The 27468-nt window shown below is 53.4% G+C and overlaps 6 protein-coding genes across 6 annotated transcripts; 2 read left to right on the top strand and 4 right to left on the bottom strand.

The window, feature by feature from the left end:
* Positions 1-701: 701 nt before the first annotated feature.
* On the top strand, positions 702-3317 carry CkaCkLH20_03359 (cell cycle checkpoint protein rad17; the record flags this gene model as incomplete). Its single annotated transcript, XM_038886078.1, has 1 exon — positions 702-3317. The coding sequence occupies one exon, from the start codon at positions 702-704 to the stop codon at positions 3315-3317; it is 2616 nt and encodes an 871-aa protein (XP_038748587.1).
* Positions 3318-9585: 6268 nt separating this feature from the next.
* On the bottom strand, positions 9586-10616 carry CkaCkLH20_03358 (uncharacterized protein; the record flags this gene model as incomplete). Its single annotated transcript, XM_038886077.1, has 3 exons — positions 9586-9795; positions 9867-10223; positions 10305-10616. The coding sequence occupies 3 exons, from the start codon at positions 10614-10616 to the stop codon at positions 9586-9588; spliced, it is 879 nt and encodes a 292-aa protein (XP_038748586.1).
* An 852-nt stretch (positions 10617-11468) lies between these two features.
* On the bottom strand, positions 11469-15066 carry CkaCkLH20_03357 (choriogenin Hminor; the record flags this gene model as incomplete). Its single annotated transcript, XM_038886076.1, has 2 exons — positions 11469-13673; positions 13729-15066. The coding sequence occupies 2 exons, from the start codon at positions 15064-15066 to the stop codon at positions 11469-11471; spliced, it is 3543 nt and encodes a 1180-aa protein (XP_038748585.1).
* Positions 15067-22057: 6991 nt separating this feature from the next.
* Positions 22058-23013, bottom strand: CkaCkLH20_03356 (uncharacterized protein; the record flags this gene model as incomplete). The annotated part of the gene is made up of 2 exons (XM_038886075.1): positions 22058-22603; positions 22663-23013. The coding sequence occupies 2 exons, from the start codon at positions 23011-23013 to the stop codon at positions 22058-22060; spliced, it is 897 nt and encodes a 298-aa protein (XP_038748584.1).
* Positions 23014-25090: 2077 nt separating this feature from the next.
* On the top strand, positions 25091-26203 carry CkaCkLH20_03355 (di-cis-decaprenylcistransferase; the record flags this gene model as incomplete). The annotated part of the gene is made up of 3 exons (XM_038886074.1): positions 25091-25186; positions 25254-25662; positions 25713-26203. The coding sequence occupies 3 exons, from the start codon at positions 25091-25093 to the stop codon at positions 26201-26203; spliced, it is 996 nt and encodes a 331-aa protein (XP_038748583.1).
* A 36-nt stretch (positions 26204-26239) lies between these two features.
* CkaCkLH20_03354 (DNA repair family protein) lies at positions 26240-27331 on the bottom strand (the record flags this gene model as incomplete). Its single annotated transcript, XM_038886073.1, has 3 exons — positions 26240-26876; positions 26938-27200; positions 27251-27331. The coding sequence occupies 3 exons, from the start codon at positions 27329-27331 to the stop codon at positions 26240-26242; spliced, it is 981 nt and encodes a 326-aa protein (XP_038748582.1).
* Between the last annotated feature and the right edge of the window lie 137 nt (positions 27332-27468).

The raw sequence follows: 27468 nt of genomic DNA, 5'->3' as shown, positions 1-27468 counted from the left end.
AGCTAAACAAAACAACAGTAGTCGACGACTCGACCTCAATCGCCTCGAACCGGACTGGTTCAGTAATCTGCTTTAAGAGTGTATATCAGAGTGTCTTTGATGAGAATGAAATGGAATATGCGATGACTGGAGAGTATTGTTCCTGTGTCAAATGTTGTGAGACCAGCTACATTTTGGGCATCCAAAGCTAGTCAGTCACTTCCAAGTTGCTTTTCACGTCATTAAGGCCGTTTTGGAGCCTAAATAGTAGATACGCAACTATGCGTGTTAGGAAAATGGAATAAATAATCACACAATTCATTCTCGCGTTTTCTCATCTAATCAGAATGATTTATATTCAATTTGTATGAAAATATTAACATATTGTCAATGTTTCACGAACGTGAGAATGTGAAGCAGGTACATCAAGGTACCCGCCGCGATTTTAGCACCCGGGAGGGGACGAAGCTCGCCGGCCAGGTACCGGCAAGCCGGTGGATTTAGCGACCGATTAGTGTCCACCCTCTGTAAAGTGCCAGTCAAAGTGGGGGCTCGATTCGGAGGCTGCAGATGACGAGCAAGGTGCTTAGCCGCCCAGCACTTGCATCTTTCCATGCTTGCAACTTTTTCTCTTCGTCAACGTCACCAGTAAAGACGCGTCGACCTGCACCTCAACTGATAACATGCGCTCATGTTGAGTCTGCCAAATAACATCCTCACCAATGGCCCCGCCCGCCAAAAGAAGGAGGCGCAATGTCGTCGTCGAGTCGGACGATGAAGTAGACGAGAAGCCCAAGACGAACACCCTGGCGAACTACCTCTTTTCGTCGCCAGACTCGAAATCAGCGAGCAGAAACGCGACCGACTCGCCCAGCCCGACGAAAACGCGCTCTCGCGCCGCCGAACCGAAGAAATCAGCACCTGCGCCGAATGTCCTGCAGGCACGAAACGGACAGTCGAACAAAGCCACCAAAAGCCCCAGCACGAGCCCAGAGAAGCCAAAGGCCAAGGGCCAGAAGCGCGTGAAGATCGAGGAGAAGGGGAGGAATGGCGACTTAAAGACTTTGTTCTCGAAGCAGGCGCAACGAACGACTGCGAGGCCAACCTCTTCGTCGAGAACGATTCCTCTAGACGACATCGTCAGCGACCCGATATCCGACGACGACTTTGCGGACCAGAAGGCGAGCACATCGAGCATCGTGGGTCAGAATGCACGAAAGCGGTTCCGGGACAACACACCAACCTCCACGGCATCCTTCGGCTCGAGCCAGAAGTTCCTCAAACCTGCACGCCCGACAGCACCGGTGGCCTTCGATGACGATCTCCGACCGTGGTCAGAGCGCTTCGGGCCCGTCAACCTGGATGAGCTCGCCGTACACAAGAGAAAGGTGGCGGATGTGCGGAAGTGGCTGGACGATGTTGTGGGCGGGCGCTTGCGCCAGCGACTGCTGCTGTTGAAAGGCGCGGCAGGTTCGGGAAAGACAACAACGATGAGACTGCTGGCGAAGGACATGGGCGCTGAGCTGCTGGAATGGAGGAATCCTACCAGTGCGAACGGTGCGAACCTCGGATACTCGTCTGCGTCGTCTCAGTTTCAAGAGTTCCTCGGCAGGGGCGGGAAGTTTGGGCAGCTTGATCTCGATCTGACGGCAGAAGCACCCCGTCCAAAGAGCGAAGTCCCCGATCCTTCGTCGCAGAAGATCATCCTCGTTGAGGAGTTTCCGAACACCTTTTCAAAATCTTCAACGGCTTTGACCTCGTTCAGAAAGTCCCTCCTAGAGTACCTCGCGGCAAACACGCCATCCCTCACAGCATTCGGACGCCGTTCTTCGAATGAGCCTATCACTCCGGTCGTTCTAGTCATCTCGGAAACGTTACTGACCACGACATCGGCATCCGCAGACAGCTTCACTGCGCACCGTCTACTTGGTCCGGAGATTCTGCGACATCCCGGTACGCGGATCATCGAGTTCAATCCCATCGCGCCCACGATCCTCGCGAAAGCCCTGGAGGGTGTGGTGCTCAAGGAAGCTCGCAAATCTGGTCGGAAACGCACGCCTGGACCTCAAGTATTGAAGCGACTAGGCGAGATTGGAGACATCCGCAGCGCTATCTCGTCATTGGAGTGGATGTGCTTGAAAGGCGATCAGGACGCCGACTGGGGCGCCAAAGTCGCCCTGAAGCAGACGAAAGCAGCCAAGGCAGGCATCGCCTTAACGAGGGGGGAGCAAGATACCCTGGAGCTGATCTCCCAGCGCGAGGCGAGTCTCGGTATCTTCCATGCCGTGGGCAAGGTGGTTTACAACAAAAGAGAGGAGGCACCGGCAACCAATGCGGCTGAGGAGCTGCCTAGCTATCTAGAGCATTACTCGCGGCCGAAGCCGTCAGAAGTCAAGGTCGACACTTTGATAGACGAGACGGGGACGGACACGCAGACTTTCATCTCCGCCCTCCACGAGAACTACATGTTTTCTTGCGAGACCGTTCCACCGATGGACGCGTCGACGCCACTGGACTATGTCAACGGCTGCATAGAGTACATCTCAGAGAGCGACCTTCTGTGCCCCTCGTCGGACATTTTCTTCGGTGGAAGAGGTGCTTATGCTGGTTTCAGCAGAGACACCGGCAGTCATGTGCTGCGGCAAGATGAAATCGCTTTCCAGGTCGCCGTCAGAGGAATGCTCTTTTCGCTACCGTCGCCCGTCAAGCGGAAGGCCTCGACTGGCGCCAAGGGCGGAGACCAGTTTAAGATGTTCTACCCGACCAGCATCAAACTGTGGCGACAAAAGGAGGAGTTCGAGAGTCTGGTAGACTTCTGGTCCACGAAACTGATGAAAGGTGAGGAGACAGCACCGCGGAAGGGACTCTTGGAAAACGCCAACGCTTTCCGACGGCCGAAGCAGACGGACGTGGGCAGTTGGATGGCTAAGCGCCAGTCGAAGCCCGCACCCACGATCGAAACGAAACCCGAGACCGACTCGACGCCGCTTCTTTCGCTGGGCAGCTCGGCTCGCAGAGAGATGTTGCTCGAGCGTCTACCGTATATGGCCGCCATCGTCCGCGGACGCAAGTCGACGTTACACTCGTTCAAGCTTAGGGATCTCGAAAAGGTGGTTTCTTTCCAGGGCATCGGGCCGCCGACCGCGGACGATGACGAAGCGGAGGAGGCACCGGAGGACGATGTCATGACGGGCGACGCGTGGGCGACGGATAAGCCGTCGGAGGAGATGACGCCGCGGAAAAAGGGGGCGTCGATCGAGCATCGGGGCGATGGGTCGGTTGCGGGGTTGCAGGTGCAGGATTTGGTGATTAGTGACGATGATATTGAGGATGATTGAGGCGGTTTACTGAGAGGAGAGAGTTCGAGATGTATAGATTGAGAGGTCTGGGACGGAATTTGCTTGGGATTGGGATGCACGGCGTGGAGTACGGCGGGATCCGGAGTTGGGGTTCATGTTGCATGCCTTTGAGCAGCCAGGTCTTCGGCGACTGTGTAGACGGACGATTTGCTTTGACGAATACATGTTGATACACCATATAGATGTGATGTGGTCTTGGTAACGTGAGGGCCAGCCAGTTTTGTGACTGTGTGCATCTAATCTCTACTTGCGAATCATCTGGACCTATTGAAAGGATATCAAGCTATATAAACGACCACTGAGTGTAATTTACGACGAGCAACCAAACTTCCGTGACAACATGGGGTGTGTGTTGGGCAGCCACCTCACATGTTTTGTCCCATTCAGCCTAGACTCATCGCTCACTTCTGCAGCCGGCTGTGAACCGACAGAGTCCTGAGGGCCTGGTGAACTGTAGATCACCAGTCACAGTCTCGTATTCTCAACGGGATAATGGGGTAGAAGTAGTGACGACTTACAGCGCAACCTCGCCTACCTTTTCGAAAGTCACGTCAGGCGTGGGCTGCTTCTGGGTGGTGACCACTGAGGGAATACCAGACACAACCGTGGGAAGCATCGCCGCCACGGCCGCCACATCGGCGCTGTGGATTTCTAATCTTGTTGATGGACGGCGTATTTATCATTTTATCCGTCCCCGCGCGCGGGGGGACTGGATTTCTGGGCTAGAACTCGCAGATTTGAACCGGGTCTCTCGTGTGATCCGTCCGTCTCGCTCGTTACGTGTTGGCTTCGGCTGTCGATGGGTTTGTATATAAGATGCTTCCGGATCATGGTGAATCTACAACTCAGGGATCGGATCGCCCTAAGAGCAGTTTCGAGTTTTCTGGAACTCTTTCCGGGTTATCTTGGATTGTGCAACGACGGTCGTGGATGGGATTCGTGTATGACACAAGCTGGTCCGATATCTGCCCGACGAGACGTCTCGGTCATCATCATTGTTTGTCGTCTCTGTCCTTCATATATTCGTTCAGGGTAATGGGGTGAGGCGAGGCGAGGTGGCGGCGAATGTTGAGCTTGCTGTTATGAATTGGGAAGGGTCACTTGAGTCGCTGTCTGCTCTCTGAAGACCACAACCTCCCTTATTCTTAGCAGCGACGTCACTGTCGTACTTTCTGGCTCTGGGTTGTAGTATCCAGCAGCCGTCACTTCGGCTATTTTATATGCAACAGCTAGCTAGGTGTATTGTAGTTTATACTACGGTGAAGAGGCTTTGGACACCAGGGAAACTTATTGAAAATATGCATGGGTTCCTGATGATTAGATTTCTTTATGAAACGCTGAATAATGTGTATTCATTTCGTCGATCAGACCTATGTTGTCGACACCCTCTCGGCCATCGTTACCGCGTCTTCGATAGCCATGCTCATAAGGACATTTTCGCGATGCTTCCGTTGTCTGTATGTGGCATTATTCAAGCCTTTATGTTATTTCAGAAGACTTAGGGTAACGGTCGGGTTGCCGTCCCCCGTTGCTCGGCATTCTTTCCGGGAATCTATAACAATAGACTACAGCCAAGCTTATCACTGGATGGGGTTCACAACCGGCAGTAAGGGTGAATCGGTGAATATATAAGCGTTCTGAGGCTATCACTGAACGTTCGTTCCCTAATACTTCTTCGGACACATGAGAATCACCAGAAGGCAGTCCTGAACCCGATTCTTCTGAAAGCTATTCAGTAGATGATATACCTAGCCGCCGTGGGAGGGAATCTTCTTCAGAAGCACGTTCGATTCCGCTCGAGGGTTCTTTACGTTTCATTGGTTCTGTCTTTTATTGGCGTCGTCTTATTCGTGACGTCTACTTCTGCGACGAATGACGTTGATGCTTCAACAGGGTAATGAAGATTCTCTCATGAGGGTGGTACTGAGAAATGGTCTGCACATTTATGTCAACCCCCGTGAAGACTATTTTCGCGACCTTGAAACTTGCCCCAAAGGAGTCCCATCAATAGGTACGCATCGCAGTGTTAAATACCAACGTGGGGATAGCCAATATGAGGAGATCGCAGATCACGTTAACTGACTACGCATCAGTTGAACAGTTCAGCTTTGGGAGTTGAGGCATTCTGGGTATATTTGAACTGATTGTTGTGTTAATATCTTCTGAAATATAGCCATTGATACCTTGTGCGACTACTTCAGTGGGCATTAACGAGATGTGAGGAGGCTCCATTAGCAGATCTATTGAACGCGGACGCTCCATCCTCAGATCTGAAGTACCTCAACTATGTAATCCCACGCTCGCAACTCACATACACGTTGTAACCTTCCGTCATCTTCTTCGTCTTTCAAGTATACATCCTCCTTCGTCGCGGATGAAGGGGAGCCACATTCGCCATGAAGACAGCATCATTGCCGGCACCACTAACACGCCCTTCAGCCCACACCCACCGGTCAAAAAGCAACCTATGAAGATTGATTCTCGAGGCCGTCTTTCTTGAACATCCTAGAAAAGAATCCGCGCTCGCGATCCTTGGCTTCTACTCTTGGTTCTCCCTGGCGTCAGTCAGACTTATATACGGCCTTGACAAAAGGCGAAGCAGCATCAGCGGGCTCCGGACTAATCGAGTTCGAGTTGTAATCGAGAATACCGACACGGTTATCATCAATTATCTGGGTATATGTGTAGTGATTTTCTCTTTCGAGGTCAGTATATAAGATAGAATTGACGACTATCTCAGCATCAGAGAAGCCTTCACGATGGTGCCCACGCTCGACGGCTACCCCATTGTTCCGAGCCTTCTTCGGGTTGACAGCATCAATGAGAAAAGCTATTAGACGTGAAGACGAAAAGACTCCTTCAAGCATACCATCTACTCAGTCTCTTCCTGTCATCTGTGTTGTCCTCGGTGTATACTGACCATGCAGTATCTCGATGCTTTGACATTCCCCCACACCCCTCCATCGTCTGTCGATGGACTTTGTGAAATGGAGCGTGAATTGTTTCCCCGGGAGCCACGAAAGAAAATGGTTTCAAAACTCACATCATCGGCCTCATTGGGAATAGATAAACGGGATACTTTTAAAGCAGACCATGAACGTCTACGCGGATGGAATGCTGAGGTGTGCGGAAATGCGGATGATTCATCCGAGCATCACGATGTCCACGGCGCGTTCGATGGCATGACTTCGCCGGATGAACGCAAGAAAGTGGTTCGTCCAGCGTCCCTCAGGAACTACAGCCCCTTGGTCTGGAAATACAGCCACGTGGCCTTACATCAACAGCCTGGTCTTGCAGCATACCTATATAAGGGCCTGCCGGAGCAGCCAAGGCAGTGAAAAGCACAACGCATGAGCCCCCTCCCAAGAATCGTCTCGCACGGAGATTAATCTGACTGCTACAAGTGAATCTACAAGCAGAGACTTGTCGGCCCTTTGCGCCGTCTCAACCTGTTTGCGCGTGAGATACGACTTGCTGACCGGTGTCCGTCTTCATCCCTCTCATCTTGTCATTATTCATATCTGTATCAACATGTTGACGCACGTCAGCAAACGTACCTTGCCTAGACTGATAGATCAGCAAAGCAAAAGATCTTGATCTTCTTTGAGTTCCGAGATCTAACGGGCTCTATTGGTGTCCGTGATTGTTGCTTCTAGAGTCTGCCTTTTTTGCAGTTTAGCTCTTGTTTTATACCAGATCCTCACTCTCCTTGGTTCAAGTCACGACGCACTCGTAAGAACAGGTGACTTTAATAAGACACGCAGTGACAAGCCACCGAGTTGCTCAGGGTTAGTCGGTCCCAGCCATCATCGCACAGCCAAACAGAAAAAAGCATCTATTTATACGGGTTTTCCCCAATTTTTTTCAAGTCTTCTTGTCACCATAAGTTGGGAGCTCGCAGGCTCGATCTGAATATTCTTTCATGAGGAGATTACCCTCTGCGATTGTCAATCTAATCCACAAGAACCAAGCCGCCTTTACCAATAACTTCATCCCGCAATCCTCCACTCTTGTCCGTCGTCATCCTTCCCATCTTATTCACCAGGTATTCCAAGGACGCGGTGGTCCTTGATCCAGCCCCAGAACTGGAATAGATTGAACCTCGTGTCAGCCAACAGAGTTCCAAACAACTGACAGATCGCTCTGCCGGCTTTTCAAGTTTCCAGTACAACTTCGGAATGAACTATGCGCTGTTGTCGGAGAACATTACAGAATCCCGCCAATTTATACTCTTCCAGGCCTTCCGGTGGAAGAACGGCTGCAGGTCGCGATGTGCGATGGCCGCGTCTGGTCTCTGCATTGGAAGGTCTGAAGCAAGCGACTTGCTTCAGATCTCGTGATCGCTCGTCGAGTGTCCCAAATATGCGACCAGCAGCCGCTACCACGGTCGTCCGTGGAGCTCACCTCAAGATAGGCAACACACAGCAGCTGCTACGCCTACAATCCTTTACATCGAGCAATCCAGTGCCGACTAGAGGTGTAGATATCTCGGACACAGGGCCTTGAGAATGAGCTGATGTTTGACCACAAGCTCATAGACGCAGGAGAAGACCAGACGCACCAGTGAGATGACGAACCCACCTTAGTATCTATACAAATCTCCTGGGCGGTAGAACATAGTCGTAGCTTATATTTATATTACATAGGACGAATACGCCGGGAACAAAAGGGATGACTGGAGCGGACGACATGATACCAAGACTTACGATACGGCATCATAGGGAGGAGTCAACCCTGCCGATACTGCGGTCAATTTCACGTCTACCGCGAGCATGATGAGCTAGCTGGAGAGAGCCCGATTCGCTGGTGAGGGAATGGATGATATGGCGAAGGGGGTTCTTTAACGAGAGAAGAATCATGACGATCAAGCACAAAACCTAGCTAGCTGGCGTCAAGAAGGACGGGAGACTGACCACATGGTCATGCACACCATGGAGACATGTTCCACCCCGTACCTGGCGAAAACAGCACGAACCTGCACCCTCCCCTCGATTCATCTGATACGGGGATATCAAATAACCTAAATCTCAGTATAAATCCCACATCTTACCGAGTTCTCTTTGCCTCTAACAGAAGCAACAATGTACTCTCCAGTGACATTGATCCTAATCTTCCAGCTTGGAACGGGCGTCGTCTATCCCCTTCATCGACACATCAACACCGAGTATATCCAAGCTCCTCTCCATATTACCTCCAAGATCACCACTCCATCCGTCTTGCTCTTATACAACACCCGAATACAACAGAGACGAAGACGAAAGAGATGCAGGCCGATGTGCCGGCAAATAACACGTGGGGTTACATAGACGTCAACATGGATGCTTCGAGCCGTGACTTGTGTAGTTAAGTCATGCCACAGACACAAATGGAGCACCCCGGAATACCTATGTCGGCGTCTAATCTCACTCAGGGGACTACCCGTTCCCTAATATATCCCGCTGCCCCCGGTCGAGTTCTCGAATCCCAGCTTGAGTCAATCAAGGAATCGAGCATATCCGGACTAGGCCGTGGTTTCCTCGTACCCAGCAAACAAACGAACGAACCTGAGTTGGTTCTACACAACTTCTGTATAAATATCAAATGATGTAGCATGTGTCATACGTCTTGAGCAGGCGCGTCACCGGAGGGAAGGACCGTGACCACAGGATGAGTCCAATGCGAATGAGATTGTTATCTTGGCCTTCCTCCGGGGCATGATTCCCGTATACATGTATCAGTTTCAAACGGAGGAAGTTGAGATCGATGTGTCATGCAAGATGCGTATTCGTGGATGAATCACCCACAAACGAAGATGAAGACGGACGGTACTTCTCATCTCTCACTTGGTCCTCACCTCGAACCAGTTTACCGCCCATGAGATTCCATTCACAAGAATTCTTTCACAGAGAAACACCCCAACTATTCATCTCAACGAGGTAATCGACGATAACAAGTATGCACAGATTCATCAGCGCCAGTGAGTAAGACGACCTTTCATTGTGCTAAGGTCTCGAGATCGCGGTGGATTCCTCATATCTCCAAGACCCTTCTATCTTCCCCTGTGGGGCTTGAAGATGCCGATACCCAACGACCCAAGTATTCCGCTGGGCGCTTTGTAGTGGGTGAGAAACTTCCACCTAAGAATGTGGCCATCTTCTCCAGGCTCAGCCATGCCCAGATCTCCTCGTGCTTCGGCAGAACCCTCCTCGACTCTTCGGCAAATCACTCGCTCTTAACCCGTTCCTCTTCACCGACGCCTCGCTTCTGCTCACTGCCGCCACCAAACGACCGTGTTCTCGTCATCCTCATCCTGATCATCATCAAGCTCGCCAGCGCACCCCTCACAATCGCAATCCTCGACTTGACGCCCCTCCCGCCGCATGAGCATGTGTCTGAAAGGCTCGAAAACTCCGTTCTGCAGCACAAAGTATTCCTCTTCGTCCATGAGAGGTCTCATCGCTGTTATAATGCGTCCTACCTAGAACTGAGTGTGAGAAAACGATTTGGTGACGAAAAGAAGTGAACCGGTTGGAGAGCGTGTCTTCTTACCCTGGTGGCCGCCCACTCAGCAAAATATCTGAGGTCGGCGAACAGCGCACGCCACAGCTTGTCCTCGGCGGTCATCTTTCTCTTTCTCTTCTTCTTCTTCCTGTCCTTCTTGTTCTTCTTCTCTTGATACTGAGTCTGCTCTTTCCCGTTCTCATGTGAGTTCTCGGTGGCAGTTGGCTTCTCAGTGGACTTCTCGTGGGACTCCTGAGTGAGGTTCTTGTCGTTGTCCTCGTTGGTCTTCTCGTTGGACTTCTCGTCACTGTCCTCGTCGGTCTTCTCGTCAGTCTTCTCACCCGCCGCAACCTGAGAAGCCTCCTCCGCCATCCGAGCGTCCATCTCATCGAAGGCCTCACTGATCTGCAACCCATCGTCAGAAACCGTCTCCAAAAATCAACCACCACCAGACAAGAACAAGAAAAAGCCGGAATGCTCTCTTACCGCCTTGACAATATCCAACCGCAGCTCCTCGAGACGGATCGCAGCCATCAACTTGGCCTGAGCGTAGTCTCTCCGCGATCTCTTCTCCTCTTCCGACTTCTCATCAGACTTCTCCGTCTCGCTGCCATCCGCCTTCTCGTCCACGCCATCCTCTCCTTCGAACTCGACCGCCAAAGCGGCCATATCGGCCTCGAGATCCCGGTCGTTCACCTCACGACCTTGCATCGCTGCCTGTGCAGTCTTGAAAGAAGAGTGGATTCTCTTGCACGCCTCTAAAGCGGCCATATCGGCCTCAAGATCCTGGTTCTTCATCTCGTGACGCCGTGCCGTGTGATTAGCCTCAAGATCCCGGTTGTTCGACCTGTGAAGCCGTGTCGTTGTGTGTGTAAGGGTAAAGAAGAGACAACCCAAACCAGACCACTTGGTAGCAATTTATAGACTTCATCGAGGTGATAAACGGGTGGTGTATTCACCTGATGCCCATTCAGGCAGGACCTACCCATGCCAGAGGAGGTAGGATCGTACCTGCCTCGATTCAAACGGCAGGATCATACCTGCCAAGGACAGATGAGGTAGGATCGCACCTGCCGCAATTCAAACGGCAGCTACGTACACGTTAGATAGGTAGTCGCAACTGAACAGATCCCAAAAGGGCCAGAGAATGGCCCTCAAGAACCTGGTTCATGGCCTCACACGATCTGAAATGAGTAAACATGAGATGCCGCAATGCAATTCAATGTCTGTATTGGCCTTTCTCCTCCCAAGGCGCCGATTACCGATCTATGAATAAGGCCTCCCTTCCAGGCCGCGATCTCTTCTTCATCCTCTGTCTCCAAATGCTATGCTTTGTGGTCATATCCATCAAAATGCGAAAAAAAGGCCCAAGATACGTATTTTTTTCTTTTTGGTCGAGGTCTCCCAGACCTCCCCTTTCTTCACCCCTTCCCGTATGGACGTAATCGTTAAATACCGCTCTCCCCCGAAATTTTTGTTTGATGCAAGATGAGACGATGGGGGAAAAAGAAAACTTGCAAAGATGTGACGTAATCCAGGTAAACGCTGCAAGGTCTTTTCAACACACCAGATTAGGTTGGTTATAAATACAGCTCTCCTGCCGGGCATGTACAATGAGAGAGAGTGTCGGTGGTAAGTTGATTAAAGCACTTAGAAGAACTTGCCCTTCTTCTTCTTGGTCTTCTTCTCCTCGCCGCCGCCGAGGATGTCGTCGAACGTCATGGTCGCCGTAGCAGAGTCGTTGCTGTTGTCGACAGACATGTTGCGGAGGTTCGTGGCGGAGGGAGAGCGGGGCATGACCATGCTCAAGGGACGCGAGCCGGCCGAGCTGCTGCGGGCACTGCTGGCGACGCGTGATGTGCGGTCGCCGGGCACGCCCATCATACCATCGTCGAAACCGACAGGCTCGAGGCCGAAGATGATACTGGAACGGTGCGCATTGCGGCTGCCCAGCTGGCGACCACCGGGCGAAGCATTACGCGGCCGGAGATGGGACTGTGGGGAACCCGGTGGAGGCGGAGTGCCAAGGGCCGGGGGGCTGCCGACGATGCCATCGGGGCCAGGGAAAACTGGCCGGGGTGGCTCGAGAGGTGACATGTGCGCGTCTTGTGGGGGTGGGGCCGCTGCGCCTGTGAAGCCTTCCCACTCCTTCGCGGCGAGCCAGCAGTGACTGCGGTGGTAGATGGCCTCCACACTGAGCATGACACTGTCGGCCGAGAGCTCGACAAAGCCGGCACCACCGGACACTTCGTACCACATCTTGCGGACCTGGCGCGCGTCCTCGACCCACGGGGGGTTGCCAACAGGCGGCTCGCACAGGAAGTACTCGACCCCCTCGTTGAACTTCAGGTTCGGCGCGTCGACGGTGAGCATGGGCAGCGACTGAATGACGACGTAGAGGAAGAGCCAGTAACCGATGCGCTGATCAGCGAGATCTGCGGCATTCTTGCCCTTGCCCTCATGTTGCTCGAACTCCTTGAACTCGAGCAAGAAGGGGATGTTGATGCTGTTGGCATCCCAGTTGTACGCCTTTTGGATGATGAGGGTCAGCTCGTGATCCTTGATCTTGCGTTCGATCTTGGCCTGCTCCTTGGGCGCAAGTGAGTCGTAGTTGGCGTGGATCGACTTCATGGTTGGCAGCTTGGGAACGTCGAAAGGCACCGGCGGCAGAACAGGTGGCGTAGAGTTGTCAAACTCGAAAAGCATCTTTCGCAAGTTGACAATCATCGGGCTGTCGGTAGGTCTGCCGTCATCCTCCGCGTTTCCGTCGATGACTCTCGTGGTGATGTTGTCGCGGTCGACAAGCAGGTCGTACAAAGCGCAAATGTCGGAGTACAGCGCCTTGAGCACCAGACGGTTGAGACCGCTCTCGGAGAAGGGGTTCTTCTTGCTGCTCGCCTTCGGGGGCCACGCGCCGAAGCTGGTCTTGTAGTATCCCAGGACAAACGACCTCATCTTGTTGAAGTACTTCTGCCACACCTTGAAGCGGATAGCCTTCAGCTCCGGGTCCGAAGTTGAGCTGGCGATACCGGCAAACAGAGACGGGAACTCGAACTGCTCCAGACGGACATTGACGCTGTGCTGGCGGTTGACGAGATCCAAATGAGCTCGCTCAAGCCTCTGTCTGGTGTACGCCGAAACTTGCTCAAACAGGGGTGAGCGCAAGTCCATGATCGCCGTGTACTTGCCTACGGCGTGCGCGAACGCCTCATTGTACAGCTCCATCGACCGCATGCGCTCACCGAGCACCAGGGACTCGAGAGTCTTCTCCCGGCTGTGTCGCACATCGGCAAGCGACATCTGCTCCATGAAGAAGCTGAAGCTGAGGTCGACGGCCTCACCAAAGGATGAGCCGTCCAAGCTAGTGAAGCCATACTCCTGCAGCAGGGTGGAAATCTGGCAGAATGCTGCAAAAGTCGTCGGGTGCGCCTTGGTGCCGACCAGAGGCTGGCCGGTCAAAAAGGCAAAAAGGTTACGGATGTTAATCAGCCGGTCGAGGTCGGCGCGGAGCTGGGGACCCGGCGCAGCAAGCTGACCATTTTGCGTGTATTGCGGGGGTGTGGCCGGCAGATACAACCTTGCCTCGCCGGGGCTCTCCGGACTTTCCAGAGGGGGTGAGCTGGGCGGGGAAAAGGCCATGTTCCGCGCGTCATGGACGGAAAGGCTGTCACGACCACCGAAACTTCGGCCACGGCTTCTGCCGGTCGGTGACGACATTTCCGCCTGGATGAGTTCATTGAAGATTACTGAGTTGATAATGGAGAAGCTAGGGACCTTGAAGGAAGGTTGACCGTTGGCTGATTTAGGTTGGAGGTAGACGTAGACATTGCCGCTTTCGTTCCACAACTCCGGGACCTGCCATGCAATTAGCTGTCGTCCGATGTCGAGCGGCACGTGGCAGAAAGCTTACCTTCTCCGCGTTCAACAGGAACGAGGTATTATAATCACCCACTGTGTCCTGGGACAGCACCCAAGCTTGTGAGTTTTTCGACGCGGTGACATCCTGCGAATTGGATCGCGATCGTCCACCGCCCGGGAGCCAACTCCTCCTGAGGCGACCACGTCGCTCCTCGCGAGTCGGGCTGCCGCTACCAGTCGATTCGGGGGCTTGGTTGGTGTTTTGAGAGCTGCCGGTATTCGTTCTGCCGCTGGCGCCGGGCGGTTGCGCGGAGGTGCTTCTGCCCCTGGCGTCGGGTCCTGGCGACGTCGAGCGGATTCCCAGGAAGGCCATCGAACCCCTGCGGGCTTGGTGGAAGGAGCTGCTTCTCTTTCGCGGTTCGGGATTCTCCTTCTTGAGCTTACCAGGCGACATCCCCTCGGGACCGGAGACCGCTCTCGGCGAAGGCACGGAGATTTCATTGGACTGCGGGATAGGGGGAGGTGTCGGCATGGTCCTCTCCTTTCGCAGCTTCGCCGGAACCGGCGGCGGCGCCTGCTGAGGCGGCAAAGGCGCGGCCATTGTGTTGGGAGATGTGGGTGTAGGAGGTTCGGGAGGAGAAACCAGAGGCTGCTCGACCTGAGAGTACGAGGCCGAGGAGTCTAGCGGTGCGGGGATTCTTGAAGGAATGGGAGGCGGTGCATCAGTTGGAGCAGCCGGCGGCGGTGGGTCGAGGGAATCAGTTGAGTAAGAAGCAATCCCGAGGCCGTCTCCTGAGCTCGAGACGGGCCGGACAGTGGGATTATCTGTCGAACGGTACGAAGGCGCGCTGTCGGAGGGGGACGTCGGTGAGTCGTCGGGCAGCGGTTTGCGGTGAATCGGGAGCTGCTGCTGGTGGGGGAGTTGCACAGGCGGGGGAGGTTGCGATTGATCTGTTGGTTGGACAATGAGCGAGGGGAACAGAGCAGACAAGCGGTTGCCCCAAGACCGGGACTTTCTGTTGTTAGGAGGCCTTGTGGGCGCGAGCACTGGCTCGGCTGGCTTCTCCGTCTCTTCAACAACCAGATTGCGGCCGTTCCGTGTGGCAGGTCGCGAAGCTGACTTGATGTCGGTGTCGGTACGGGATCGTTTCGGGGAGACTGGCGGCTGGGGACGAGAATAGTTGGGACTGGGTGGGTAGGGGTTGGAAACGGCGGTGTCTCCGAGGATTTGGTCGTTTACGGGTTCGGAAAGGCTGTGGTGGTTCTGGGCGTGTGACGAGGTCGGGGGGCGGACAGGGTCGGAAAGATTGATTTGAGAAGAAGAGAAGGAGAAGTGGCCAAAGGAAGATTTAATGGTGGCACGAGAGACGGACAACTTACTCGACGTCATGCTGGGCAACATGAGAAGCGTCTTTCAGTCTTGCTTAGTCTAGTCTCTGGCTGAACCTGGCGTGTGTGTTACCTGCTGCGGCGGAGAGAGAGGCTGATGGTTGGATTGCGAGGCGTGGCCGAGGCGAGGCGAGGTGTAAGCTTGAAGCAGCAAAGCAGATCTCGCAAGCCAAGGATGGTTCTTCGCTCTTTGCAACTCTCGACAGACAGGCACAAACAGTTGGGTCCAGACCAGAAGTAGAAAAGCAGACTTTCGGGAGGCAGAGAGGCGGACGGGGCGGACGGGTATTAAGAATTCCAACAAAGGGACGAGAGGAGACGAGACGAGGGTTGGCGAGTCGGCGAGTGCGGGACTGAGACCTGGGACCGGGACTAGCTGGAGTCAGTGTGGGAATGGATCTCTGATGGCGTGCACAAGGTCGCAGGGTCAAGGTACGCAGTGAAGGTCGACGGGCAGAGCACAGGCACAACCTAGACCATGAACATTGCTCGGATCTAGTGTAAGAGGTAAGACACAGGACACCGGATCCCTGGAGGGTTGAGATGGAGATGGGAGACGGAGGAGAGGGGAGGGGAGGGGAGGGGTGAGGCTGGAGGCTTTGCTACTTGCGTATTGTGCTGTGCTATGCTATGCTTGATGAGCTGAGCTGACTTGAGAGCCGTGTGGCCGTGGCCGTGACCGTTGCCGTTGCCGTTGCCGTTGCCGTTGCCGTTGCCGGGCTTAGTAGGTTTCGGTGGATGGATGGAATGGAGCCGTTACGTGTTGATCGAGGCAGAGGCAGAGGTGAAGACGAGACTGTAAGGTTTAGAGACGGGTTGAACGGTTCGTTACGGATAGTTGGTACGTAAGGTGAGAAGGCTTGGTAAGTTGGGCGCCAGGGCACAGGTGGAGGTAAGGTACGAGGTACGAATACAAAACGAACAACGTGAGGTGAGGAGAAAGAGGCTTGCCTTGCCCTCAGGTCAGGTCGCAGATGAGGTGGTGACCTGAGGTGAGGAAACTGACGTGGTGCGCAGCCGGAAGCTGGAGCTGGGTGGGCAGGGGCGAGAGAAGGAGCAAGGGCGGGGTACGTACCGAATCGTCAGCCAAGGGCCACCACCTGGGCACCTGGGCCAAGGGCTCGTCCAATGTGCAGGTACCTGGATCATGGCGGAGGAATGGGCGTAGATGCATGTGCATCTTCATGTTCATCACCAAAGCAGCAAGGGAAACCCTCCACTGCACACTCAGGTCGTTGCTTCCTTCAGTGTTCCTTCCTTTCCTTCCTCGCCCTCTGCATTCGGTTTTTTTTTCTCTTCTCCAATGAATGCACTCCGCAAAGTGGATCTGCACGTCCGGATACTGTACATGTCCCACTTCCTGCTCAGAATGGCCCACCTCATTCGATGCCGGCACGGGACTGGGTACGTACCTCTCGGGGCCAGCCTTAGCGTGGCATTTTTAGGGGGAATTCTGCTGAGGGATGACGTTTTTGGTGAAGAAGTGGAGACCCTCTTCCATTCACAGCTCTTTCTCTCTCTCCTGGCAGCCGCAGTCGGACTCTTCGTTTCTCTGCGAATAATGGCGACAATAGTCATCAGAAGAGGCGCAGGAAAAGGTGCAACGGGGGAAATGCGAAGGCGGCCTGCGTTCCGCCTCGAACCATTTGCGATCGGCGGCAACTGAGCGGCAGGCAGACGACGCGGCCGTGGACGACGACGACGTTTGGGGCTTGCCTAGAGTCAAATCTTACGACTCTAGGACTCGAGGCCAATTTTGCAAGGAAGCCGGAAAGCCGTTGCGTTGCGTACGGACTCAGACTACCGTCTACACCATGCATACCGTACCTTAGGTAGGTAATACCCAAGGGTGAGTTGATGTGCAGGTACAGCAGATCTCAAACCCCCAGGTCTCATTACCGACTGACCGATCCCATCCCTTCATCACAGTCGCGAAGTGAGCATCTCCGCAAATCACTGGACCTCCCTCCCTCTTCAGTCTCGTGTAGGCCCTTCTCCCCCCCTCAGGTGAGGTGGATGGACCTCGTACAGCAGTAATTACCATCCCAGGGCTCAGAGGTCATGTGCCGGACGCGAAAAAAGAGAAGGTCAGGTAGGGTGTTACTCGCGCGCGTTGTGAAGCGGAAACGAAACTCGCTCTCAAGAGAGAGAGAGGGGTCCTCGGGACATTCTTCTTCGCCGCTGCTTCTAGACCTTTTTCTCTCAAAAGGGTGCAACGTTGGGGGTTGCGTTGCAGCGACTACGCTGTAACTGTATGTACGTACTGCGTACCAAGACCCGACCCCGAGATACCGGGAACACGGGGTCCTGCCACTATCCTTTTCCAGCACGTCGTATTATGCCGGCACCTGTGAGTCCCGCCTGGTCTCAATTCAGTGACCATCTAAGGTATCCCCGGTACCACCAGACTCTATTTTCTCTCCCTTCAACGTCGTGTTTATTGTTATTGTTTGGCACCTCATAGCAGCGAATATACCCCAAACTCCTCCGTCACTCGATGATTCTATTCACGTTTGCTTCTTTCTATTAATTGTTTGCCCAGTTGCCATTGGCAATCGACATGTATGTGAAACCTCCAACACAATTATGCCATTTTCACCACTCACTGTACCCCCTGCACGCACCTCCTCGCCTTGGCTTCATCAGAGACCCAAGCCGTTGGCGCCGGTCTGAATCAGATCACCACCCATCAAAATGACAAACCCGGAGCTCAAATCAAGAAAAGAAGAAACCACTCAGCCCAGCAACCACCCGGTATCACCCCGTGCAACACCAACTTAACTCAGAATCAGAAACTGCCACCCATCACGCCCCGCGGCTGAACACCTTCCTTCTCCTTCTGAATCACACATTCAACCTCACATAAGCCCTCTTTGTCGCCTCTAATACCCCGTGAGATTACATCCCCTCAAGCCAAGGCGCTCAGCAAGGCAAGGCAAGGCGAACAGGAAGAGGAGCTGAGAACCGAAAGAAAGCCCAGCCCAGCCGAGCTGACCTTGCATCAGCTTCCTGCACTCACTCAACTCACCTCAGCTCGGCTCCAAACGTCCGTCCGACCTTGCCTTAATTGACTTTTGTCCGATGAATCTCTCCGTCCAGTGTTTCTTCTTCATGCTGCTCTTCCCGCTTCATGCAATGCAAATCCGCACAAACATGCGACGACCTACTGAACATGTTCGTGCCAAACCGCCTTACCCGAAAACATCCTCCCGCATCGTCCAATATGCACCACACATCCCATGAATCCCCCCCCCACGCACACACTCTTTCTTACATAGTACACTCACCAACCTTCCGAGATTTATCAAGGAAGAGAGTTGTCGACATAATCAACCGCAGTGACGCAACCGACGAAACGGCACCATCACCGTTTCTTCTTCTTTCCTGCATGTCCGCGCATACAACGAGACACATTTTACGTTGTCCGTTCAATCCTCATCCTCACTACCAAAGGTCCCCAAAGACACATACACAAACTTATTAGCCAGCCAACCAGCCCCCCATCTACGACCGTCCTCGATCTATCTGATCACCAATCTGATCCCCAAATGCCTTCTTCAAACACACATCCAAACGGAAACAAGGGACCGTGTTCCATTTTCCGCCCGGTTTCCCGGCCACTCTCTTTTTCTTCTTCTTCTTTTCCTTGATCTCCGCGATCTCGGCCTTTCTTTTCCCTGTGTCTCTCAACTCTGTTCCCCCCGAACAGTGAGTGACATCCCGTCACCCTCGGGAAAGACTAAATAAATAAAACGGCGGCATCTGTGGACTCCCCGCGCCGAGCCCAAGAGCCAAGCGTCTCCATCTCGGCTTTTTTTCCAACTCGCGGTACCCATTTCTTCGCACTACCCTTAAAGCTCACGGGCCTCAACAAGACCCCCTCTTAGTCCCAATACGAGCCGGAGCCAACAAAGGCGAAATCAACACGCCGTATCCGCCGTCGTCCGTCAAGACTCGAGAGACCTCGTGTACGACATCCATAATCCCAACTCGGAACCGGAACGTACACTTCTTGTCCTTAAGCCCCCCCGCCCTCTGTCTTCCAAACCCGATGAAAGCAAGCGGCCGAGGAAACAAACAAGTTTCCATTAACACTACCATCAAACGGATCGCGGTAGTCTGCCGAATAGGTAAATGTAAAAATAACTCTTCCCGCGGCGCCTCCCTTTCCCCAGTGGCGCCCCGTCCGTCCGTCCCACGGCATCATCTCACACCCACCTTTTCCTTCGGCTCGTCCTCCCACTCGTTCCGCCCTCGCCCTGTTGGCCGCGACGCCGACGCGACTTCTTCGCTAGCTGGGTCGCTCGCTTCACCGGCGGCGTACAAGTCTCTTCGGAGCACAGCCACATTAGAGACCCCTCCCCTCCCTCCAAGGGAAAGAAAAAAAATCGCCATCGAGACACACACATCCAACCCATCCGGGCCGTTCAGATCTCGCCATTTGCCAACGTGCTCGCCTCTCTGCAGCTGACTGACTGACCGACGCCTCAACCAGCCCGAGACCCCGAGACATTCTGTGATGTTCCCGCCGCTCGCTTCACCGTCTTGTCATCTCACCTCGGCCCAAAGCCAGCTTAGTATGGAAAGACTAATAAGATACTTCCATTCAAGCAAGAGGGTTCAACGCTCATCGCTGATTTTCTGGTGCTGAGCCCGGTACTCTTGGCCCCGTGGTTTATCACTAACACAGTCGACGTTGACCACGCCTTTTCCCTCCCAAGACGATGTCGTGATGCCATCCCACGCTCATCTGATGATGCCGTCTGTCCGTCATCCATCCTTCCGCCCATCAAGTGTGCCCGGGAGAATCCAACCAGCAAACGAGGCTGCCTAGGCACACCGTAACCTCGATCCTTTCAATGAGGCTCCCCGGAGTCGAAGCCCCGATTTCCAACTTTTGCACCACCCCTCAAACGCTGCAGCGCCGCATTTTATTTCGGATCTGCGCCCACCGAAAATCCCATGTTCCCACTCCGCAAAAAAGTGGAAGGGGAGGACCCTTTTTCCCATCCCTCCCCCTTTCTGAGTTTTCCAGAATCTCCAGGGACTGTTACGCCGCGCGTGGATCCCGGCAGGGGAGGAATAGGTGCACAACACACACACAAATTCCAATCTTAGATCAGAGGAACCCCCGAATCCGTAGTCCGTACAGTGCAGTGCAGTGCCGTTGTTCTCCACCGAATCTCTCACTCCACGTTCCGGCGCCAGTCCCGTCGTCGATGGGGCCCGCCATCGGAGCTCGGTCGGGTTCTCGACGAAGGAAAAATGCTACCCCAGCTGACGACTCTCGTTGCGTCGTCTTCGCAGGGCTGAGTCGGTCCAATCGCTTGTAGAATCATCAAACATCACCCGATGTTTTTTTGTTTTGTTTTCAGAGTTTTCCCCTGTTTCTTCATGTTCGCTTTGCAGAGGCTCGGTAGTACACTACCCCCACGATTATTATTTTTGGTCGAATACTTGTGCAGTAATCACGGATCATGAGCGCAATGCTAGAGCTACCAGCAGCGAGGGTAATGAAAGAGGTAGCGAGGGGTACTCGCAAGGAAGAAAAGGACCGTGGAGGACTGTAGATTCGTTATATCGCCGCTTGCACATCCACAGCGGCGCAAAACCAAAATTTCGCGCTCGCTGCAAGTTGACCCTTCAGGAGCTTCATCCTCTTGTGACTGGATTATTGTCTGAAGTTCTGATGAGGAAAAACTGAGGCGTGTTTGCGTGAGAGTCGGCTTGCCCAGAACCCCTATGGTACGGGTTTGTTACTGGAATGGTATGTACGCAAGTACAACCCCCGCGAAGTACCCATGTGTGCCGTATACGTTCAACGTGAACACGATGTCTGAGCAGTATCCGCTGCACTGCGGGCTGCCTTTGAGAAAGACGAACGAATTTCGTTTTAGCAAATGTTGTTCTGATAATTTCCCGGATGTCCGTGTATGAGAAGTAGAACAATTCCCGGATTGATATTGTAGCGGGATCCATGCTCTGGGGTTGAGGTCTGACGGAGAGAGAGACGTTGATTTTCATGGATGCCGTCAGGCTCAGTGCCCATCTCAGGCGGAGATACATGGGTTCCCCGAGTCTCTTCACAGTGTTCCAAGGGTCTCTGCTCTGATGTTGACGAAGGAGCATTCTTCCAAGGACTCCTGCCTGGGTGCCTCCAGTTCTTTTCTCCCCTTTCTGTTCCGTGGCTGGATCTCTGAACGTGACTGCCTCTCAACGTCATCGTTTCCAGTTGTTCCTCCCCTCAGCTCTCCACCGATCTTCTCATGGTCGTCGCCTGCTGCTTCCGGATAGAAAGCTTCCCCTTGACTCTGCTCTCCTCCTCACGATTGTGCTGCGGTTATTGTTCCTAGTGTTCTCTAGAGTGCGGTCATCCTCCTCCACCAATACGCGAAGAGCATGCGCGATGCCTCCTTCTCGGCAGACATTTGTATACCTAGCTGGCTGTTCTTTGCTCTGCGGCAGTCCATTATAATTGCCAGCATTTCAAGACTCTCCAATGATCGTATGAATGGTATTCGATAGCAGGTGAGTAACGTTGCTGAGCGACCAAAACATTGCTTGCCACATAAGTCGCTTGTGAGTCTGAATACTGATGAATTAAGAATCAACTAACTTTTAAGTTGCAGGAAACTGCGAGTATGAAGCTGTCTCCTGTTCTGAAGAATGTTACTATGCAATTTCTTCGGGCTTCCTGAACTTTCATTCTGAGAAAATTAAGCCCTCAAAACCATTCGTGCTGTCTCTTACTTTCTCAGCAGGGTATTCTCTGCGCCTCCTGATGTGTCTGCTCTCGAGAATAAAACGCCTAGGAATTCATATCCTCTCTTCTCGGCAATGCCAAACCTCCCAAATTGTTGATATCCTTTCTCGCGACTCGTTCTCTTCTGATACGCCAAGTTTCTTTTTTTCTTTGGCTGCTCAATTCGTTTCACTTGACAACCTGGCAGCCATTCTCCATGTAAGTGTTCATCTAACCTGTGGAGGCTTCTTTAGTCTGAGTCATACACTGAAGACTCAGGCTCGTCCTTGAACTCGGGATCGGGAACCTTGCAGCACTCAGACCAACTTCTCTGCTTCTTCTGGGGACGGCCTGCGATCATGTCGTCTCCGTTGCGTTTGTTCGTCAGTGTGTGGGCTTGGTGGTTGGTCATCCCAGTATGTGTCAAGTTCATGTCGCTTGATTGGCTCTTGAATTTCTCGTCTGCCTTGACGCGAAGGAGATAGCCTTCCAGAACGTGCTTGATGACAGGGACCGTCTCCAAAATGTAAGCCTCCATTCTGTCTTTGAGTGTGGTCGTCTCCAAAGCCAACTTCTTTGACTGAGCCATGGCGAGACGAACCATGCCTCTGAATTCATCGTCAGAGGTGGAGGTGCTGTCGCAAAGAGCAAGCGTTGAGAAGAACGGCCCGAATGTTTCCCAGCCCAACCTGAGCTCTTTCCTCTCCCAGTTTTTAGAGAGAACGACCGATGCACGTTGAACCAGAGCGGGCGTCAGTCCAGCGATCGAGTGCTTCTTCACGTTTGGATGAAGAATCTATAAAGTGGTTTGTTAGCTAATTTTAGCTGTCAACAAGGTACGCAGTTTCAACTCACGTAGAATTGCTGCACGACGCGCTCGGCCTCCACGAAGCTCAGTTCGCACGCACATTCCACAAGACCGTAGATATCAGCGCAATCAGTCCATTTTGAGAAGTTGAAGCCTGTGAGTTTCTGGGCTCTCTGTGTGATGTATCTGCAGGTTTCAACATCGATGTTGAACGGCAAATCACCTAGTAATACTAAGAGGTAGCTGGCTCTGTCCTTGGGATCTTGCTTGGTAGATGCCCATGAGATTATGCTATCCGGGCTGGAGTCCTCAGCGTCAGAGTTCTCGGAATCTGAGTCTGTTTGCCTGACGAATGGATCTTGATCGGCTTCGTGAGCGAGGCGTCCAATATCTTCCATCTTGAGAGTTCTTTGGGTAGTAGGTAGTTGATGAGAATGTGGACTTGGTGACATGATGTTGAGTTATTGGAAGGCTGAAGAACCGATCTGATGGGTGAGGGATTGCCACTTGATTTGAGGTAGCTGTCGACAAGTACCAGGTTGTTTGAGTTGTGAAGTGTGAGGTGGTGGATGTTGAAGTTTGAAACTGGTGTGAGACGAGAGGAGGTAGGTTTATATACTATTATTTTTTGCAGCTTCACTTTCCCAAGCTTCTGACTTAACTAAGGGCAGGTGCGCTTGAGGTGGCGCACCTTCCAATAGAGAAAGAGCGGTATATTTACCTAAGAGACAACACTCTGGGAAAGAAGGAAGAAGCCCACAGTACAAAAAGCTTCATCAGACGGAAGGCACCAAATGTCGAGCAGCTTCGATCTTTCCCACAGTACCTTATGATCTACTGCGTGATATCCCGCTCCTGATTGTGGCATGGTCAGCTTCATGTGGCCAGGTATACTATCACTTTTCAGAAGCAGCTGCACATATATCTAAGGTAGTCAAAGATGGAAGGAACTTACGTCTACCTACGCTCAAGAACCTGGTTCATGGAATTGCCCTGACCGACATAACACTAGCATGAAACTTTTTGAAGTAGAGAAACTAATACTAATATATAATGAACCTCACTTATCGTATTTATGGAACTTTCCAGAGCACGTCTTCATGCAATCTTCAGTCAATCTAGAACATACTGATGGCTATAAAAGCAAGGTAAGAACGCTCCTATGTGGCCTACAACGAGGGCCAGATGGGACTTATATTGCAAGAGAATGTTGATTCTGAGAATCTCCGAACACTTTCAGCACTCACAGCCGCTGTCGGTGATGGAATCGAGAAAAACGAGAATCACGTACTAGTTCAAGTTGAGTCACCGCTTGGTTGAACGCGCTCTGCTTCAATTTTCATGGGTATTGTCCGTCACGTTTCCCGTCCCTGGCTTGATGTCTCGAAATGTCATCTCCCGCAGCGAATATATCGCATGATGCGCCGTCTCGAAAAGGTCGGATATTCGATTGGGAGTCAGGTTCACCCTCGGTCAGCGACGAGCGGCGACAAGGTCAACGAGGTGAGAGCCCGTCAAGACAACTCATCATCTCGTCTCATCCCAAGTCTTAATTCAGTCGAAAAGAAAACAAAATATTATGATGAGAAAGATAGCCACCTGAGACAGACGTAGATAGACTATGAGGGCCAGTGTTGATACCACGGGTTCATCTGGATGCTCATGAATAGTGTCCAAGCAGCCACCAAGCCATCCGTCACGCCTTCACTCGTCACATCAGCATGTCAATGGTCCTCGTCCGCTGCAACTCACTCAGGCAAGCTTATTGAAAAGCTGTTTGACCGGAGCCAGGTAGAAGTGTCGTTTCAAAGTTCCCACGACAGGCCGTATCCCGGTGATGGGGAGAAGTCCCCGGGCGGGGATGCCGTGAGATGTCAAATTGTGCCCCGAAAGTCTGCTCAAAATCCAGCGGCCGGAGCCCGTGCCCTCCGCTGTCAGCGGTGGCTAAAGTGCCTGAACCATGCCCGAAATGGTTTAGGTACGTACTCCGACCGGCCGGCCGAGCTTCCAGATTCTCTGCCCCACCAAAAGACGGGAATGGAAGGGAAGATCAGGACAGCACACCAAGCTCAGCTGAGCCCTCAGCCACAGGCAGCTTTGCTGGACTCAGCGGCGCAGCATCCACTAGGAATCCACCAGCCCAGCCAATGTCGTATTACCGCGTGCTGAAGTACATGTGGAAATCCATGGCAGCTGCCGTTTGCCCAGCTTCAACAAGTTTCCTCAGTCAGGACGTCGTCATCTTCCCGCCAAGAACGAATGGCAAACTGCGCATCCAAGCCGCGTACGACGTAAACCTATCCATATATACAACCCACACATCAGCGCATCGCGGAGTTTGGCGCCGACCAGCCATCGCCATTTTCTCCCTCTCCCTCAACAGATTCTCCCCGACCATCCCACCCGCAGCTCGACACGTCGCACACCGCGCTTCACGACTGACCGCGCCACCGAGAACTCGACTGCTTGCCCGAGATGGCGCTCAACGCGAGAGATCGTAGGATTTATCGGACCGACGACAAGGAGCACGACGGCGTCATCAGCGAGCGGAACAGGAGAAAAATCATCGAGGTACGTGGGAGACCTGTCCTTTCCAGAGCTTCACGATGAACCATCAGCTGACACTAGTCGCCTCCAGAACTACCTACCAAAGCCCGAAGAAGACACAACACAACAATGGAGGGAAGACGACGTCCCGCCTCCAGGACGATTCGGCCTGCGCCGCGCGCTGCGTTCGAAGCTTCACCTCTTCCTTTACACAGTCTTGCACGCCTTTTTCTCTCTGTACATTAGGATACGACAGGCCTGGCATTTGGTGTGCTATCACATCTCCTCCGTCATGTTCTACCACCACCGGACACCAGAGTACATCGAGCGCGACGTCGTAGGACTGAAGAAGAAGCCCAAGCACCTCAGCGTCATTCTGAAGATGGAGGAGGGTGGAAGACACGGAGCCGAACTGGAACGACTGGTTGGCGAGGCGGCTGAAATCGCCGTCTGGTGCGTTTGCGCCAGAATTCCCGTATTGACGGTGTATGAACGGACAGGTAAGCAACATCCGATGAAGGAAACTCATGACAGCGACTAACTCCCCCAGGCCTCCTCAAGCGCTACCTGCCCCACGTCCAACAGTCCATCATCCAGAAGTCTAGAGCCTACTTCGGCCGACATCAGCCAGCCCTCACCGTCGCGATGCCCCATGCCGACGAGATCCTCAAGTCACCGGCACACGGCGACTTCGCCAGCATCGACCCGCGCCACCTCAAGGTCCTCTTCATTTCCGCCGAGGACGGCCGCGAGTCCATGGTCGATCTCACCCGCACCCTCGCCGAGATGTCACAGAAGGGTAAGATCCACCCGCGCGACATCAGCATCGACCTCATCGACGCCGAACTTTCGGAGGGAATCATGCCCGAGCCCGATCTGCTCATCCACTTCGGTCCTTACGTCGACCTCGACGGCTATCCTCCTTGGCCCGTCCGCCTGACCGAGATCTTCTGCCTGCCGGACAACCAAGGTGTCGCATACACGGTCTTCCTCAGGGCGCTACGCAACTTCGCCAACGCACAGTTCCGCAAGGGCAAGTAATCGTTGTTTTTCGCCACGTATACCCGATTAGAACTTTCACGGCTTTTGCTTGAGCTGGCCATCAGCGGAAGATACCCGCATTTCCCGCATTGTTTTGTCCCAACGATAGACCGGCCCAGTACCGACGTTGTAGTTGTAGTAATTTTCAGTACCATCCTTCACCATGGCTCCCCTGAACGTGATGTTGATTCTTCCTCCGTCTTCCGCGTTCTTGCCGGTCCGCTTGGGTATCGAGTGTAGCCAGTTGGACTGCGTGCGGCCCTTCATGAGGATCATATCGCCGCCGCCCAAGGGGAGCTTGATCTGTTTCGGGGCAGGCTTGTCTGGGGTTGCAGGGTCTGGAGGGATGGGTTTGTGCTTCATGAGAAAGTCCCTCCTAGCACCCAAGGAGAACGATGCGATGGCGGGATCTGGACCGAGGAACCTCTCATCATCGCTGTGGAACGAGATGCTGTCAGTCCCCGAGGCGTAGTAGTTGACCAGGCAGAAGTTGAACCTGCAGTCCGTCGCGGCCTCCGTAGAACGACGGAGATCGTCAAGGCACTTGGGAATCGGACGCGGGGGATACCTGTCATACCGCTTGTCCTCGACCTTGAACCCAGACTTGACGTCGACAACCGAGCCGTCCTCGTCGAAGCGAGCCGTCTCATCCAGGCCAAACACTGTTGTCCACCTGGCGCCCGGTCTGTTAGCAGGATGTTGCTCAGGGGTCTACCCACACCGCGGAGACGAACCTGGGTGTGCGGATGTGAGTTTTGATGCCGCCCCTGTTGATGTCGTACTCGACCCTGTAGAATGGCAGCTCGGCGCGAAGGAACTCGAAGAGGTCCTTGGCCAGGTAGGAGGGGACGTATGGCTCAAAGTAGACAAGGTCAAGGTCCGGTTGGTCGTTGATATCCCGACCCGGCCGCGCCGGTAGCGAAGAGAGCTCCTTGCTCAGACTGGATGGCAGCTCTGAGATCGGGCATGGGTAGTTGAGATGGGTCGACTGCCGGACCTGGGATGTTGTCAGTGATGATCGCGATCTTGAAGGTGGCCGATTCATACAGGCTCGGCTGGACCATCCTCTTCCTTCCGCGCTTTCTTGGCCTTGGGCGCGAAGAAAGCATCTAATGTTCTCTTCGACATGGTGTGTCCGGCAGCGGATGATTGGTGAGATGCGAACGAGGTGTAGGATCGATTCAGCAAGGGACCGTTGAGTCGCCGCCACATGTGAGGACTGCCTTCTTTCAATCGGAGGTGTGCCCACGCGTGATATTTCTTAT

Source organism: Colletotrichum karsti (assembly GCF_011947395.1).
Source record: "Colletotrichum karsti strain CkLH20 chromosome Unknown Scaffold8, whole genome shotgun sequence".
Lineage (NCBI taxonomy): Eukaryota > Fungi > Ascomycota > Sordariomycetes > Glomerellales > Glomerellaceae > Colletotrichum > Colletotrichum karsti.
The sequence above is the reverse complement of the archived record's forward strand: the minus strand, read 5'-3'. Positions and strand labels throughout refer to the sequence as shown.